General features: G+C 54.0%; 1 protein-coding gene across 9 annotated transcripts in view; it reads right to left on the reverse strand.

Moving 5' to 3' along the window:
* Positions 1 to 4,635: 4,635 nt before the first annotated feature.
* Positions 4,636 to 10,441, reverse strand: part of CEP250 (centrosomal protein 250) — a 47,495-nt gene continuing 41,689 nt past the window's right edge. For all 9 annotated transcript variants that reach the window (XM_029219711.1, XM_029219712.1, XM_029219713.1 and 6 more), the window contains 5 exons: positions 9,655 to 9,768; positions 9,317 to 9,472; positions 8,771 to 8,872; positions 7,760 to 7,822; positions 4,636 to 6,210 (listed from right to left, as the gene is read on the reverse strand). In XM_029219711.1, the coding sequence (XP_029075544.1) occupies positions 5,947 to 6,210; positions 7,760 to 7,822; positions 8,771 to 8,872; positions 9,317 to 9,472; positions 9,655 to 9,768 (699 nt within the window). In that variant the 3' untranslated portion in view covers positions 4,636 to 5,946. The remainder of the gene's footprint in view (positions 6,211 to 7,759; positions 7,823 to 8,770; positions 8,873 to 9,316; positions 9,473 to 9,654; positions 9,769 to 10,441) is intronic.

Genomic DNA, 10,441 nt, shown 5'->3' on the forward strand with positions numbered 1-10,441 from the left:
CTCATGCTGCGTGGCGTGGCCAAAAAAAAAAAAAGGAATGGGGTAGGAAACTGCTGCCTTCTATTCTTTTTTTCTTTTTTTTTTTTTTTTTTTTTGCGAAAGGAGGAGCTTGTCTCCAGGGGAGACAGACCCTGGACGTAAAGAAACACTCACAGCATGACCTCGGTGCTGGGAAGAGACTCACCTTCCCTGCCTTCTATTCTATTTAATTTTTAACCATGTGCATGCAATTGTTTCATTTTAAATAAATGAAAATCTAGGGAATTCCCTGGCGGTCTAGTGGTTTGGGACTCAGCGCTTTCACTGAGAGCCCTGGGTTCGATCCCTGGTCAGGGAACTAAGATCCCTGCAAGCCTAAATGTGGCCTAAAAACAAAGCAAAACAAAAATACCTCCCCGCCCCCCAAGTTTGGTTGGATAGAAATTTGCTTTTAAGCACATCACAAAGTTTTCTCGTAGGCTCTTTTCTCAAGAGGGGCCAAAAGGCTCTTTCTTTCCCCTGTCTGCCTCATGCTTAACAAGCCTGCATCGGGAATAGCTGGCATCCCTCTCAGAGATGCACCACACTAGCCTTGGCATGTAGTCTTGCCCTTTTCATTCCTGTCCCCATCATACTTGGTTTCTAAGCCCTCTCTCACCAGCTGGACCCTGGGCTGAATGCCAAGGTGAAGGTGATCTTACCTACAAAGCCTACATTCAGGAACTCACAATGTGACTTGTGTGGTGGGGTCCCTGATACAAATGGGCTGGCAGGAAGGACCCCATTGGGCATCAACCCCTTCTCCTCCAGGGAGGCCACAGGACACACCAAAAGGCACTTCTCCCCTCCCTCCCCTCATCCTCCAGCACAGCACCCTGTAGGGCTTAGCAGGTGGCTGGGGAGGTGAAGGGTGAAGTGCTATAAGGAGATGTGGTGAGGAGGGTTGAGGAAGTGATGGAGGCCACCAGGGCAGTGGGATGTTGGTGGAGGCTGTGACCACAGCTTCTTATTTTTTCGGGAGCCTGCTGTCCGAGTCAGCCTGCCACTTGCCCTGTGAGTTGTCCCACGGGACAGGAATGAAAGCTTAATGGTGGGTTTGAGGCTGGTGGGCTGCCTTGATGCTCACCTGTGGCTGATGCTTCTGTTCTCAGAGCGGTCTCACCTGACCGGGCTAGCTGGTACAACTCCAAGAGCTGCCATTGCTCCCGGGACCCGCAGGTGCAGCCCTTGATGCCATGCACCCAGTGTAACCAATCGGCTCGACAAACACTTTGAAAGGGCCCTCAAGCCCTCTCTTCCTCCAAGATGTTCTGTGACACTTTCCCTGGCCTCATTACAAGTGGCCAGTGAGTCTCTTCCCAGCACCCAGGTCATGCTGTGAGTGTTTCTTTACGTCCAGGGTCTGTCTCCCCTGGAGACGAGCTCCTCCTTTCAGTGCGTGTCATGGAGCTCTGTGACACATAGATTTGATGAGTATTTGTCAGATGAATGAAAAGCTGGATTAGGAGCAGGGGGCAGCAACCAGTGCATCTGACCCCATCCACAGGGTTTCTCTATTTGCGGTCGGGTGGACAAGCTGAAGAGATGACCCCTTATGCAGGGAAAAGAGTTATAGCTTAAGGCTCCAGCATGACTTGCCGAGCATCACGCAACAGCAGAAGGCAAGGGAATTAGCCAGCTCGGATGTGAGCCTACTCTTGGCCAGCAACAAGCCTTAGACTCTTGGTAGGGTTGGAATATGCAGATACAGGAGAGGTAATGACAGGAAACCAAGACAGGAGGTGCAGGAGCGATGCATGGGTTACCAGGCACTGAAAAAAAGCCTTCCCTGATTCCCTCACCCAACAAGTAGTAGTAATTAAGGAAGGACTAAACTTGAATACTAATTCTTACCGCTTTCTGCCTCCACACAAATGACCATGAGCTGGGAACAGCGAGCACCCGCTCTCAGATGGCCACCTCACAGCCTTTGCTCACGTCTCTCCTCTGACCCCTGACCTGTTCAACTTCTTGCCTCCAAGCCCTTCCACCTGTGCCAAGCTTCAGGCCCTATGAAGGCATTTAAAGAGCTGGGGGCATTAATGACAAAGGACTAAGAAGAAAGAGGTCATAATGTCCACTCCGTGACAGGGTACTGACGTGAGTCAGGTGAACAACCGCGGGGCCAGGAACACAGTCCTTTCTTCTCTGGAGAAGCCTCGCTCCTTGCCTTCGCCTCCGTCAGGGTCTAGGCAAACCCTGGTCTCAGGAGAGCAGGGGAGTCAACTGCAGGGCCCCAGAACCTTGAGACCCCTTGTTCTCGTTCTTCCTTCTCCCTTGCCTCCTTTCTCGGTGTGGTGAGCGGAGCGAAGCCTGAACGCCAGGACTGCGCAGAGGGATCTCATGGCTCGGGGCACACTGGTGGTCCCCGCTCCTTGCCCCTCCCTGCCTCTGCTCACCACTCCCCCGGCTCTTCAGGACTCAGCGTTTTCATATTGCTCAGCTGGTCCCTTCCTCAGCCCCAGGAGCAAGTGCGAGTAGGTGGTTCGTGGGACAGGAGGTAGGAGGTGCAGTACTGCAGGGGGAACTGCTAAAGGCATCGTCTGTCCTAAGATCGAACAACTGAACCAACTCACTGCCCAAGGGACCTGTCCCATGGGCTGAGATGAGGCCTGCATGTGAAGTCTCGGGCTGGAGGATGCCTTGCTGCTTTTGTGGGTGGGGTCTCCCCACCTCCACAGGTACTTCTGGAAGTTCTGCTGCTGGCCCCAGAGCATCTACATAGCCTGCCTGCATCAGCAGGGTGTCTACCTGGTTTGCCTAGCACTCCCGATGGGCCCTGCAGCTCCTGATGGAGTTAGAGACCACCCTGCTAGTCCCCGGGCGGGAAGCAGATGAGAAAAGGTAATTAGGTTGCAATGTGGTGATTGTCGCTCTAACATGCAAAGCATGGAGGCTCTTTGAGCGAGCAGGGTGTCATACCCACCAGACCCAGCGCTCCCTGGGAACAAGAACGTTGCCCAGACTCTGACTCAGCTCTCGCCCCCTTCTGTTCTCAGGACTTTGGGGCCTGTAGCAGCCTCTATCAAAGCAGGAAAGGAGAAGGCTGGAGGGAGGGGGAGGATTTGTGGATGGAGAAGACCTGCGTGCTCAGCTCTGACCTCCTTTCCCCCAGGTTCTGGAGATCAATCACACCACCCTCTACTGTATCCGTGAGAACTGGCTGGATGGTCAGAGGCAGTGCCCATCCACTGGATTCACTGCTCTGGTTATGCCCTGTTGCATGTGACAAAGAGAAGGAAAGGGAGCTCTGGCCTGATGCCTTGGGGCAAGGTTGGGTCCTGCCTGGAAGACCCATATTCTTTCCTTCGTGCTTCTCCAATTCAGGTCTCTCTCTTTGGGTTTGGAGCTGATAAGAAGAACAGTTGGCTCTGTTACTGGTGGGACCCTCCAAACAGCTGATCCTACTATTGGTCAAAGAAAGTGTATTTTAGGAAGTTGGAGCAGAAAATCATCCACAAGCTAAGAATGTGAGAGCAAGAATGTAGTCTACACTTGAAGACTAACCCTGACCAATATCTGGTGGGGAGGGGAGGCCTTAGCCTGAGGTCTAGAGTGAGGGTGAGGGGCTACTGAGGGTTGGATGGGGAATGAGGAGCAGATATAGTTTATTACTTAATGAAGACCTTGCTTGGCTGCCTCTACAACGCCTTTCATCTGCTGAAGTCTCTCTCCCTGCTCCCAGAAGGCCTTGGCTTACAACCTACAGATAACAGAACTGAGAAGAAACTCCAAGGTAAACAGGGTCCCTCTGTCAGGCTCTAAGCTACAGAACCAGAGTTGGGGGACCAAAAAAGGTAAGGAACCCAGAGAAATCTCGTTTGTCCCTGAGAACTCCTAGCATCGAAAAGGCCAGGTAAGGATTCTGAGCCACAGGGATGTGACTAGAGGCAGGGACCGGCTGGCATCTTGGGGGCCCCAGATTTAGCTCTGGGGGGTCTTAAACTGTTTTTTACTAAGCATCTGTGCAGAGTCCCGTGCATGGGCTTTGGAACCAAGCTCCAGCAGCTGTGAACAGCCCCCTACCCACTCTGTGTGGTGTGACGGGGTATAATGGGGCCTGAGCTCCGGGTAAGTAGGTCTGGGGGACCGTGGTGCTGCTCCTAAACTCCCACATTCTTAGCCGGCCTTAGCTCCATCCCCATGCCTAGGTAAGAGGAATCACAGATTACGTTTGGAGGGCTGGAAGAAGGTCATGCCTGCTTCTTTATTTTACTTAAAAAATTTTTATTATCATTATTTTTTATTTATTTTTTGGCTGTGTTGGGTCTTCGTTGTTGCACGTGGGCTTTGTCTAGTTGTGGTGCGCGGGCTTCTCACTGTGGTGGCTTCTCTTGTTGCGGAGCACGGGCTCTAGGCACGCAAGCTTCAGTAGTTGTGGCTCGCGGGCTTCAGTAGTTGTGGCTCACGGGCTCTAGGGCACAGGCTCAGTAGTTGTGGCACACGGGCTTAGCTGCTCCGCGGCATGTGGGATCTTCCCTGAGCAGGGATGGAACCCGTGTCCCCTGCATTGGCAGGCAGATTCTTATGCACTGCACCACCAGGGAAGCCCTATATATATATATATTTAAATTAATTAATTAATTTAGGCTGCCCCGGGTCTTAGTTGCGGCATGCGGGATTTTTTTTTTTTTTAGTTGCAGCATGTGGGCTCATAGTTGCAGCAGACTTCTTAGTTGTGGCATGCATGTGGGATCTAGTTCCCTGACCAGGGATCGAACCTGGGCCCCCAGCATTGGGACTGCAGAGTCTTACCCACTGGACCTCCAGGGAAGTCCCATGCCTGCTTCTTTAAAGAAAACTGTTCTCTCTTAGGCTTTGAGGAAGTTGCCAACAATAGGTCTTAAGCCTGTACACTGCCTAAACCAGGGCCAGGCCATAAGTGACAAGTCCTGCCACACTCCATCCTCTTTCCTGGCTTGACCTATGGCTGGACTACAGGGGGCCACAGTCGGTTGCAGCTGATATGCCCAGAAAGGGACACCCCGAGGCCTTTCACCCAGCGCGGAAGGGGAATGAAGCCAGATAGAACTTCTGAACTCAAGAGGCTGACTTTAGCCAAAAGCCAGCTCAGTGTTTTTGAAGTCCCCAGAACATGTTTTAAGTCAAGAACGTATGATGGTTCATCACTATCCATGAGTTCAAATCTAGATCCCAAGGCCCTCCCTCCTCTCCCTCGTGACTCATCCCTCAGCGCAAACACACCCTGCTAAGGCCGACCAGTCTTCTCACCAGTATGCTTAGCAACCCTCCCAACTCCTCTCCAGCCACCAAGGGCCAGTTCATACCTTCCTGCCTCAGCCCCTGGAATTTCTACAGCACTTCTAGGCAGCACACACAACTGTCTCTGACTCATCTGCCTGTTATTGTCAATTGGGCTCAAGCTTCCTGTGGGCAGGGGCTTTGTCTTGTGTATCTTCTGTAGCCCTTCTCTATCAGAATGCAGGTAGATGACAAATGCATGCCACCTGACAGGAATCTTCAGTGAATTCTTCCTTAATAGATGCCCTTGATGTACGGCTGTTGCCCAGCTACACAGTAGAGACAGCAGCAGAGAACAAATGCAAAGACCCAGGGTTTATTGCTGGAGGGGGTGGTGTCCGAGAGGGTGAAGTGCTGGATGATGAGTTCTAGGCGAGAGGCAGCAGACGCCCCTTGGCCAGGGAAAGGCGCTCTCTGGGTGACTGCAGGCCGGCAGCAAGTGTGATGTGCCTCATTCCCATGTGAGTCAGGGCCTTCCCCCAGCCTTGCAGCTTTCCCTCCCTCTTCCGGGGAATGCCAGCTGACCTGGGGCTCCCAGGCTAGGTAACAGAGTCAGAATTTTCTTTGGCAAACAGCAGCTGTGTGGAGGGGCCACGACCCGCTCTACGGCCTTCTGTCTGTCTGTGTGCTCCCAGGCTGGCCCGTGTCCTGCCCTTGCTGCAGCTGCTACCTGGAGGCGCCTTGAGCAGCGCTGGGGCTGGGGCACAGCAGGACCGGCCCAGGGGATGTCAGGCTTTGAGTCAGGGACTCATCCAGCTTTCGGGTCTCGGCCTCCAGGACAGTGGCCTCTGGGGCCTGGGCCACGGCGAGGAGGGAGTGAGAGAGGCTGTGGTGCAGGCCCGCCAGCTCACGGCTCGTCTGTACTGAGCGGGCGATGTAGTCCTGCTTCTGCTTCCGCTCCAGGGCCAGCTGGGCTCGCAGCAGGGCCACCTGAGGGGCAGGAAAACCAAGAGGGTGAGAGCAGTGGAGGGCCTCGAAGCTGCCCCAACCCTTCCTGCTCGGCTCCTGTGGCTCCTGTCAGACCAGCGTTTGAATGAACACCTCACCCACGAATCTCAGGATGAGGCTTTACAGCATTTGGGGGAAGGGCTGCTGGCAATCAGAGAATCCAGTGATTGTCAACCCTGGCTGCACAGGAGACTCAGAGAGAGAGCTTAAAAAAACCAACCAGACTATTCACATGTTTACATGTAATAAAATGCCCAGATTTTAAGTACATTTTGACCAATTTCATAACATACATACCCATATATAACCACTATCTCAATCAAGATACAGAATGCTCTAATCCCTGCAGAGAGCTCCATCGTGCCCCTTTTGGAAGGTTTTAAGAAATTTTCTGACTTAATTAGGCAGGTGTGAGGCCTGAGCATCAGTTTTTTTTCAAAGCTCCCCAGGTGGTTCTAGCGTGCAGCCGGGGTTGAGAATCACTGATTGACCCATTTCTCAAGATGAGTGCGCTGAGGGCCCCGGGAGGTGAAGTTTTTGGGAGGTCAGGGCACATCCAGGACTAGGGTGGGGCAACAGATGCTCCTAGGGTGCAAAATTTAAGGAGGATCTCCAGGTCAACAGTGAGGCCTGTCTTGCCTCCCCCTAGTGCAGGCCCTGTCTCAGCGATTGCTTTGTGTGAGTTTAAGAGAATTCAAAGTAATAGCTTAGGGTTTCCCTGGTGGCGCAGTGGTTGAAAGTCCACCTGCCGATGCAGGGGACACGAGTTCGTGCCCCGGTCCGGGAAGATCCCACATGCCACGGAGCAGCTGGGCCCGTGAGCCATGGCCGCTGAGCCTGTGCGTCCGGAGCCTGTGCTCCGCAACGGGAGAGGCCACAACAGTGAGAGGCCCACGTACCGCAAAAAAAAAAAAAAAAAAAAAGTAATAGCTTAGGTCTAGCTGTGTAGTCAGGGCCTGCCAGTAGTGACTACTGATTTCTGAAACAGGCTCAGAAATCAAAACTCCACAGTTCTAATTACTCCTGGGCCTTGAAAGACAGGGTGAACCTTTAGGGGAGGCCTAAGAGGCAAGAAGGCACTTTATACAGTTCCCCTGAGCTTGACCTGAGCTCTAGGGTATGGATCCTGGCGCTGGTGCCAGGCAACTCTGCCTGGTGTGCTGGGTGCACGTGAGGGCAGAGGAGGCCAGGATGCTTCTGCTTGCTTTAGTCTGTCCTCTTAGAACCTTCATCTGCTCCTCTGCCTTTCCCTTTTCTTTCCTAAGTAGGAGGTCTGGGGCCTGGAGTGTGCTTTCTTCCCTAGTCCCACCCTAAGCACGTGGGAGGTTAAGTCCACTCAGTGTGGGAGGTGGAGTTGAGACGGGGCTCTGCTTGCCTCCCACGAGGACTGAAGTTCTCTAGGCAGGAACTATTTCCCCTCTCCCTGCTGGAGGTGCACAAAGGGCCAAGCACATAGCAGACACCAAAGCCTTGCTGCCTGAGTGCAAGGGAGGGAAAAGGGGCTTAGAAAACGGATCCTTCCAGAACGTACCTCTTTCTGCAGTTCAGCCACGTGCCTGGCATCTGAGGAGCACTTCTGTCCTCCTCTTCCATCCTGTGGAAGACAAATGCCATTCCTGTTGGAACAGGCCTTCCACTGGAGTTTGTGCAGGCCTCCTCACAATCCTGGGGACCAGGGCAAGGGCTATGGGCCAGAAGTGCCTGAACTCAGATTGAACTCTCTGGGGCACCATGGCCCTGGGGCAAGGAGAAGCCCCAGAGGGCCCAAACCAACGCAATGGAGACCTGAGGCCAAATGTCCCAAAGGCGTGTATGGGACTGGCTTCTTTGAGGTACCTCTTCATTTACAGTTCAGCACACACCTGCTTCGTGCTAGCCCTGGTCCATGAGCTAAGGGTGCAGAGGGGAAGTAAGACAAGGGGCCTGTCCCTTGGGAAGCTTTCCTTGAAGGAAGGGGGATGGAGGGTTAGGAGGTGCTCAGACACCAGAAACAGTCCCTACCTGCCAGGCCCCAAGGCTGTCTACTGACAGGCATAACTCAACTAAAAGAGTGCTGGTTTGTGGTGTCTTTCCCCAGATCCTTCTGGCCCCAGGAAATACCCTGGACCCATATCTTGTAAATTCAGTATTGCAAAGGGCAAGGAAGTCTAAGAGGTCCACGAAGCTGCTATCAAGCTCCTAGGAACATCCAGGTCCGGCAAGCACCACCCAACACCTACATGCAGGGAGAGACCAGAAGCCCCACGAGGCCTGCTCCTGGGAGCCTGAAGCACTGGTCTGGGGGGCAGGTGGACTGCGTATCAGTGAAGGCTGGGTTCCTCAGAAAGCAGGGCTGACTCCAGCCCCGCCCACTGATGTTGGGCCTCCTTCCCGGGTCAGGGACAGTGCTGGGTGGGGCAGAGCCCGGTCAGGAGGGGCCCTACGGACTGGCTGGAGTGGCTCCTCCCCTTGCAAGGGGAGCCTGGGATACGCACTGCAGAGGGCTGTTTCTAGTGGCTGGGCTTGGGCTCTCCTGAGGCTGCAGTCGATGAAATAGACAAACCTGCTGGGTGGGTGATGGTGCCATGGCTTCACCGCTCTCCAGGACGCCCGCCCGCGATGCTCGCAGGGAATCCCTCTTCAGTTTGCTCCGCTCTCGCTCCACCTGCCAAGATGCGAGTGAGAAGTCAGGGCTTGGCTTGGCTCTGGGTCTGGAGCGGAGCCGCCTTTTTTGAGAGGAGGCCGGTGTGAGGGTGGGGCAAGTATAAGGGGCCAGCAGCCATGGGAAGCTGAACTGGGCTGAGGAGAGCGCTTGCTGGGGTAGCCCTGAGTGCAAAGTGCTGCTGCGGCAGAGGAGGTGGGGCCGGCCTCCTCAGCCTTTGAAGTAGGGCCAGCAAACCTTTTCTGCAGTATTTTAGGCACTGTGGGCCATTCGATCTGTGTCACAACTACTGCAATGTCTCCAAACAGCTTTATTTCCAGAAACGGGCAGTGGGCCGAATTTGGCCCCTGGGCTATAGTTTACTAACCCCTGCTCTGGGGGCTGCATGAGAAGTGGAGATGCATGCCCAGCAGACTGGGGAGGGAGCTGAGGACAGGAGTCACCCACCTGCTCCAGGGTGGTCCGCAGCTGGGCATTGTAGTGCTGCAGTCGGCTTCGGTCAACCTCCAGCCGCGCCACCGCTCGCTGCAGGTGTTCAAGCCTCTGCTCCCAGAGCTGCTTCTCCTCCACCTCAGGACTCGGCTCAGTCTTCGCCCCCGAGACCTGAAGGAGAGACCTGTCAGTCTTAGCCGGGCAGCCCCTCAGACAGGTGAGGAACAGATAGAGGGCAAAGGACTAGCCTGGCAGGTCTGGGCTTCAGGGACCCAATTCCCAGGGGAAGGGGACAAGCCCCTGGACAGGTGCTCCCTCCTGGGCCATCTGTTCCCACCAGGCCCCCAGCTCACCTCTCCCAGCTGGGCGCTGGGGTCTCCTCTGGGCCCCCGTTCTGCTCGGCTGGTCAGGCCTGGGTTGTGGAGTCGCTCCTTCTCCAGAGCTTGTCTGCTGAGCTCCAACTCATCCTGGGGTGAGTCACACCATTATGGCCTCATATCAAGACCCACTCCACCCTCCGTCCTCAACAATTTTCTCATCAGGTTATAGTCTTACTTTTCCTGGCATCTCTGAGCTATTCTAGTGGATAACTTTCATTTTACAGGTGGATAAAACTAAGGAGCAGAGAGGGATCTTCCCAAGGATAATGGTGGACTAGGACTAAAACCTGTCTCATTTTATTTATTTATTTTATTTTTATTTTTTTGGCCGTACCGCGTGGCTTGTGGGATCTTAGTTCCCCGACCAGGGATTGAACCAGGGCCACGGCAGTGAGACCCTAACCACTAGGCCACCAGGGAACTTGCGTTTTAGATCTCCCCTAAGCTAAGCGACAATTGGGAGCACTAGGTGTTGTGGAAAGAGCATGGACTCAGGAATCACATAGAGCCGGGTATTGTGTCACCACGTATTGGCTATATGACTTGGGTAAAGGTATGGGCTCTTTCCAAACCCCAATTACCTCGTTTGTAAAATGACCACAATGAGGACTTCCCTGGTGGTCCAGTGGTTAAGACTCCGCACTCCCAATGCAGGGGGCGTGGGTTTCATCCCTGGTCAGGGAACTAAGATCCCACATGTCGGGAGGCACGGCCACACACACACACACACACACACACACACACACACACACACACACAC

The sequence above is a fragment of the Monodon monoceros genome, unplaced genomic scaffold (genome assembly GCF_005190385.1).
Source record: "Monodon monoceros isolate NGI ecotype Baffin Bay Population unplaced genomic scaffold, NGI_Narwhal_1 Super_Scaffold_13, whole genome shotgun sequence".
Taxonomy (NCBI): Eukaryota; Metazoa; Chordata; class Mammalia; order Artiodactyla; family Monodontidae; genus Monodon; species Monodon monoceros.